At 36.8% G+C, this 7,310-nt stretch overlaps 1 protein-coding gene across 1 annotated transcript; it reads right to left on the bottom strand.

Moving 5' to 3' along the window:
• Positions 1-368: 368 nt before the first annotated feature.
• LOC113334511 (pentatricopeptide repeat-containing protein At5g50990-like) lies at positions 369-3,067 on the bottom strand. The gene has a single exon (XM_026580741.1). It carries the CDS (start codon positions 3,027-3,029, stop codon positions 1,335-1,337), a length of 1,695 nt encoding a protein of 564 aa, XP_026436526.1. The 5' UTR covers positions 3,030-3,067; the 3' UTR covers positions 369-1,334.
• Between the last annotated feature and the right edge of the window lie 4,243 nt (positions 3,068-7,310).

Raw genomic sequence — 7,310 nt, 5'->3', positions numbered from 1 at the left:
AGTAGTGGGTAAAATGCTAAAACGACATTACCATCGTGAAATCGTTCGGCTTGTCCTTTTCTTTCACCTAATTGACTAATTCTATTTCCTTCCTTACCTCCATTGAGAATCTAAGTACCAGTTACTGGAAAAACTGGAGAACTACACAAAACTCATTTCTCTCTTCTAAGGAATTGGATTTATAGAGGACCAGCAACCGGATTTCTGTCATAAACTCTAGATTTTGTGGACATATGATTATCTATGCAGCCAAACACCATAATTAGAAATTTCGAACCAGAATAAAATTCATATTACCCAACTTTAACAACACCAAAATCATTTTGAAAGCACAAATAGAAAAACAAGGCAGCTCGACACCAATTTGGAAATTCACAAAGAAAGCTGATATTTATAATGTGGTAACATACACCAACACTGATTTGGATACTAGGGACAGCTCATTAAGTACAACCTTTAGATTAGAATAGGTAACATTACATACATATGTTTAAATGACCTGAAAATCACAATGAAAACGTACCAGATTATACAGGTACGTGCAGATCTCTTTCTTCGTACTGATGCTGCATCCAGTGATCTCTTTCCACAACTTCTTCTCCTAATGCTTTCAGTGAAACCAAGGTGTTCACATAAGGTTTTGCTTGACGGATATCTTTACCAAAATCCACAAGCATCATTTTGGAAGAAGGAGATTTTGGATCGTAACGCGTGACCTTGGTATCTGAGTAACATAGAACTTCGCCACTACTTGTAAGGGAAACTAGAATACTGTCTGGATCCAAATCACTTAAACTGAACTCCTCACTTTAACTCCATGCCTCATCTTCCTTCTTTTTCCATAATCATATGCTAGCAGTTTCAGTCTTGTTTTTGTTGGTAGCAATCAAAAAATCCCCCAATAAGCCAAGTCTAGGATCCCATCCAGGCATCCCAGGAAGCGAACAAGTAGACAATTCATCAAAAATTTCATCAGTTAAGTTAAATGCCGTGATTATCCATGTATGGAGAATCCAATAAATGCACTCATTGGAAAAAACACCATATGTAACTGCATAGTATTCTGAACAGTTTCCATGTCTCCCTATGTGTCTCCATCCCTTGCCACTTCCAAGAGTGTAAACCTCAACTTGTACAACTGCAGATTCTTCTAATGCTAACTTGTACGTTCTAAGAACCTTGTATTCATTAGTAGAAGAAACATAACCGTCAAGGCAAGGCCTCGATATTGATCAATTAAATTTTGGGACAAAAACAGATTCTCTAGTTGTGGGGTTACAAATATAAGTAGGTGCATAGCTGGGACGATTATTATCAAGGCATGCACTTACCACTTACCAGTAATCCCCACAAGAACATGAACCACACTCGAATCGATGAAAACGAATGCGATCCCTCATGACAATCACCCGGTTTAATACTCTTGAAACCATTTTCAACCAACAATGACAGTCACAGCAAGTCCTAAGGTTTTTTGAGATCCTAATTTCAGTTCCCGGACTTGTTTTTAAAATCCCATAAGCAGTTGCAAGTTTTTCACTGTGACAATTCAAATTTCCCTCCTTTTCCTCCTCTGAAACATCCATTAATACTAACTCAATTACAGGAACGTAACCATCAACTTTGACCCTTGCATTCACTCTTTCCAAAACCTTATATATCATATCAGAATCAGGAACCGACCTATCACCTGCTTTGAATTGATGAATAACACCTTTAACTTCAATCCAACTCAATCCTTGATTCTTTCGAATTCCATTTTTTCTCATCCCTTCTCTCATTCTCTCAGCATTATCCCATCTTTTTGCCGAAGAATAAATGTTTGATAACAACACATAATCTCCACTAGTAAGATGAGATGACATTTCTCCGGCTGCTAGTTCACCAATCTCAGCTTTTCCATGAATTCGAGAAGCACTTAACAATGCTCTCCACATAACTACATCTGGCTTCATTGGCATTGTCTGTACCATCTCACGAGCTTCTTCCAAGAGACCTGCTCTGCCCAAAAGATCAACCATTGCTCCATAATGTTCAATCCCAGGCTCAATTGAGTAATTCCTTCTCATTGAGTTGAAAAACCAACGACCTTGTTCGACCAGTCCACAATGGCTACAAGCAGATAGGATTCCAACAAAGGTGATTGAATCAGCTTTAATATCTTCTCTCTCTAAACGAGTAAAGATTTCGATTACTTCCCAAGCAAGTCCATTCATTGCTAATCCTGTAATCATCGAATTCCAAACAGATATATGATCTCGTTTCACACTTTCAAATACTTCCTTGGCAGTTTCAATTCTTCCACATCTTGAATACATATCAATTAATGCTGCATTCAGTATATAATTTAGCTCAATCTGTTTTTCTGTCATCAAAGAATGAACCCATTTTCCATTACTAACAGCTCCAAGTCGGCCGCAAGCTGTAAGAACTGATGCAAAAGTAAAACCATCTGGTTCAATACCAGAACTGAGCATTCGATGAAATAAAGTTACTGCCTCTTTTAGACTGCCATGTCTAACGCAGCCGGTTATCATGGAGTTCCATGAAACAACATCCCTATAAGGTGATTGGCGAAACAGTCGGTTTGCACTATCGAACTTCCCAGCCCTTAAATAGCCTGTAATGACCAAATTCACAGAAAGAAGATTGAAACCCCACTTGGGAATTTCATCAAGCAGACGACAAGCATAATCAACGAGTTGTTTATGAGAAACGTATATGGATATCAAAGAAGTTAAAAGAGATGGGTATGAATCAAACCCAGATTTTAACATTCTGGTATGGAACTGTACTACAGTTCTGTCATCTGATAAAATTTTGCAAGCTTCAAGTGCATGAGAAATGGTTTGAAAATCAGGCAACACAGAAGTCGAGCTGAAAATAGTCTGATAATCCAATAGAGCTTTTCGAGGAGACCCCTTTTCCAGAGAAGCTCGAATAATGTTATTGAAGGGAGTTACAGAAGTAGTACTAGTAACAGATGCAGTAGAAGATGAGCAAGAGCAAAATTGTCTGAGACATCTCATTTCGAAGGAGTGGAAGAAGCAGCTAGTACTAGTTACAAATGAAATAGTTTCCCTTCCCTTGGTGGCTCAGTCCAAGCCCAGCACTTTGAACATTAAGAGTACCCTTTAGGACAGCCGTATTATTGGGACTCCCGAGGGAAGTTTAGGTGACTCAAAACAAAACAAAACAAAATAAAGTCACCAAGTAGTAATCTTAATAAAAAAAAAAATTTATGCGGACACTAATTAATTTTATTAACTCTGGAGAAAACGATTGTCTGACAATAAAAGAATTTCAAATACACTAGGTGCGAATTTCAAATACACTAGGTGCGAATTTCAAGCCAGACCCGTGTGACTCTAAACTTCCTGTTGAACTTTGCCAGTTCATCCGCAGGTTTATTACATTTTGTAGGAATGAAACGATATTTCCATTGTGATTCTGACTTCATGATATGAGTAACATCTTGCAGAATGTGTTTGTTCTCCCATGCTATGAATGGTGAGGAGTTGTTAATGAAACTTTCAATGTTCGTTGAGTCTGTCTCGAACATTGCATAAGAAATTCACAATTCCTTGCACCATAACACAGCATCATAGATAGCTACACATTCTGCTCTTTCTGAATCTGCTACTAATGCATAGGACTTTGCGAGACACCCCTTCCAGGTACCTGCAAAATCACGAATAATCAAGCCCACACCTGTTAGTCCAGTATTGGAATCATAAGAAGCATCACAACTAGTAGTAATATATGGGTTATCATAGGGTTTACAAATTGCATGCTGGTTTAAGAGAGCTGGGGAGGACATATTGCGATCATTTTCCTTGTCAGACAGTGATGATAAATAGTTTGCAAAACTGACTGCTTTCCTAGCAATGCTTCTAGGATCAGCCTTCTTATTCTGGAAGATCACCTCACATCTTTCATTCCATATACTCCATGTTGCAACCATGACTAAGTTAATCCAATTACCAAGACTTTGCTATTGTTTTAATTGCATTATCCAATCTTCAAATATTGCTGCAATATCATTGAATCTTCCTGTGAGAACTTGACTCCCTCCTGGTATACCCATCCACACTGCCCTTGAGAAGGGACATTGAAACAGAATATGCATTGTTCTTTCTTCATATTGATTGCATAAAGCACATGTTTTATTGATGTACCCACACTGTCTTGATAAGCGAACTCTAGTAGGCAGAATATCAATGAAACATTTCCAAAAGAAATGTTTAAATCTTGGCCAAGTATTAATTTTCCAGAACTCCTTCCATCTTATATTAGTGTCTTGTATGAAGATTGAGAACTTCCTAGAACCTAAAATGTCTTCAAACAATCTCTTATAAGCCGATTTGAGAGTAAAGTTCCCATTTTTAGTAAGCTTCCATATTAATTTATTTGTAGTGCTAACTGAGAGCCTCATTTTGAGAATAAGATCCGTCGTAGGTTGATCGAACAGATAGCGCACCAGATCAGAATTTCATCTTCTACCATCTGGAAGGAAGAGCTCATTAACCCAGACAAAATTTTCATTGTCAATAGCTTCGGGTCTTGGTGTTGGTGGTTCTTTCATACCTATAATCCACACGTCCGACCAGATCTTTACTTGAGAGCCATCACCAACACGCCAGCAGCTGTATTTCCTAATGAAGTCCATGTTTCTCTGCAATCCTTTCCATGCCCAAGAACAATCTGCCTTTGATGGTATTTTTTAATGATGTTGTAGTAAAAGGTTTGTTGAGACTTTTGAAGGTTCGATTTTTAAACTTAATAAAAATAAAAATATATCAAACTCAAATATAGAAAAGTGTTTGTGGAAATTGTGGAGAGGCTGGGGCTAGGATTCCACAATTGGTCGATATTAGTGATTTAATAAAACAATAATTATGCAACTCAACATTCAAATTGATTCTAATAGTATTGCCTAGACATGTAGATTTTCAAAAGAATAGATGTTAATCCAAACATAGAATATCAAAACCCTAAAGCAAGCATATTCTATCAAGAGAAAATACACCAAACTAATCAAAATCATATAATCATTTTTTAGTTCAATGCAAAAATCATAATAGAGTTGTTATAATTAATTAAAAATAGAAATGTATCACTTTTACCGAAACAACGGCTTCCTCCATAGCCCCAAAGATTGGGTTTATCCCATCTTGATGGAAACACGCTGAAAAGTTGATTTCATTGCTCAAATGGTGTTCACAAATGATTAAATGGGAGAAAATAAGGATTAAACCGAATCTGTAACACTTATATTTGTTACAAACTCGACTGTTACAAAGAACGATAAATCTAAACTGTTGCTGCCACTGTAGAGATACGACCAATTTCCTTTTGTCGTTGTCGCTGTAGCATGAACGACGATTAGCTATGGTCTTATGTTCTTCGTGTTCTTCCCAGCAGCAGCAGAAAAGTATTCTCTGCAACTCTCAATTTTCACTCTGTTGTTGTTCTAAACTATCCCAAACTCTCCGTCCCGCCTCTCTGCTATCTCAGCCACAATTTATAACCCATCAACATCGAAATATCACACAATAACTTCATAAAATTCTCCATTACTCGGCATTATTCTTCACGGCCAGTTTGGGAAACAATTTAGATTTTTGATTTCTCCACGCGTTCTGAAGCTTCCAAATTGCCATAATTAAATCCTTCAAACTCCAAATAGTTGTTAGGGACTTCCAAACACGTGCAAATTCTTGTGCTGCTCGTGCAATCTAGTGAATATCTCCTCCGGTGAGTAACTCCCTAATTTCTTCGAATCTAGGTATTCAGCCCAACTGGATCGAAACCAACAAATACATCATCCCTGTCTAGCCCATAAAAGTATACCAAATTAATTCCATCCCTTTAATCTCGCTGAAACAAGCTCAAACCGCAAACCCTAATTCTGCCGGTTGAGAGTTGGTTTTCCCGCTAAAACCAGAAATTTGAAATATTAGCCCTTCCCGGTGGTGGCTCGGTCCAAGCCCAGCACTTTGAACATTAATAGCGCATTTGGATACAAATCTGCTTCTGACTTATGCTTCTCCAGAAGTAGAAGCCAAAAGCAGAAGTCAGAAGCAAAACTGTTTTGCTTCACAAAAAATTGACTTTTCTGCTTCTAGAAGTCGTTCTGAAATATTATTGCGAAACTGACTTCTGACTTTTTGACTTCCAGAAGTCGAAAAGCAACTTCCGAGTGTGCATCCAAACGCACTATTAGTTCCCTTTAAAACATAGTCGTATTATTGGGACTCCCGGGGGAGGTTTAGGTGACTCACAAGAAAACAAAATAAAGTCACGAAGTAGTAATCTTAATAATGTTTTATCCTGTTATTATTAACAATAACTAAAATGTACTCGATTATTAAAAATAACTGAAATGTACTCGATTAACAAGTGTATTAACTAAATTAATTAGACGTTAATGGTTAGATTAAATTTATAGTTAGTTTTTGAAAATCAAACAAAATTTGAGTTTTTTTTTTCTAATTTCATAATCACCTTGAAAAGGCGAGTGTACCCAAATATACCTCAAGCTAAAACTTTTCCTACCTATAAGTCCTTTCTCCGAAAGTGATTGTTTACGGACTGGTTCGAGACAATACAACTAATCGGTTCACACTTCGTGTGATCGTCTATGGATACGAGATCGAGACAACACAACAACGAAGTATGTTTCCTTGATACAAAGGTTCGGATTTAACCAAACACAATAGGATTGCTTATCAAGTAAATAGGAATTAACGTTTGTGTAATTTACTTTAATTATAATAAAACAATTATAATGCGGAATATAAAAGTTAAATGACACAGCAAGATTTTGTTAACGAGGAAACCGCAAATGCAGAAAAACCCAGGAACCTAGTCCAGAATTGAATACTCTCCGGATTAAGCCGATACACAAAATTACACTAACTGCATATAGCTGATAACCGGTTTTAACAATTGCAAGCAAAAGTTGAAAACCGTCGAAACACATATGCTTTTATGCTAAACCAAAATCGATTCAACATATTGTGAATTTTTCACACATTGTTTCTATCATAACCCCGCATGATCCTTTGATAAATCCAACCTACTAGGGATAGAACTTAATCCCGCTAAATCAAAAAGTCACCCAAACCATAAGGGTTCACAATATATGAGATCGAATATTAAGGTAGTAAAACCGAAATCAAACATCTCATAAATAAATTTGCAATAAACCATAAATATTTAATATAAAATAAAGTATTGCAATTACCTCAATCTTTTAGGAAATTTAATTACGAAACCAACGCAAAAAGAATGAGGTCATTCCGAGT

The sequence above is a fragment of the Papaver somniferum genome, unplaced genomic scaffold (genome assembly GCF_003573695.1).
Source record: "Papaver somniferum cultivar HN1 unplaced genomic scaffold, ASM357369v1 unplaced-scaffold_137, whole genome shotgun sequence".
In the NCBI taxonomy this organism is placed as follows: domain Eukaryota; kingdom Viridiplantae; phylum Streptophyta; class Magnoliopsida; order Ranunculales; family Papaveraceae; genus Papaver; species Papaver somniferum.
The sequence above is the reverse complement of the archived record's forward strand: the minus strand, read 5'-3'. Positions and strand labels throughout refer to the sequence as shown.

What these genes read in the sequence shown, in the direction of transcription:
- LOC113334511 (XM_026580741.1), bottom strand. Translation starts at nt 3,029, where the DNA reads ATGAGATGTCTCAGACAATTTTGCTCTTGCTCATCTTCTACTGCATCT.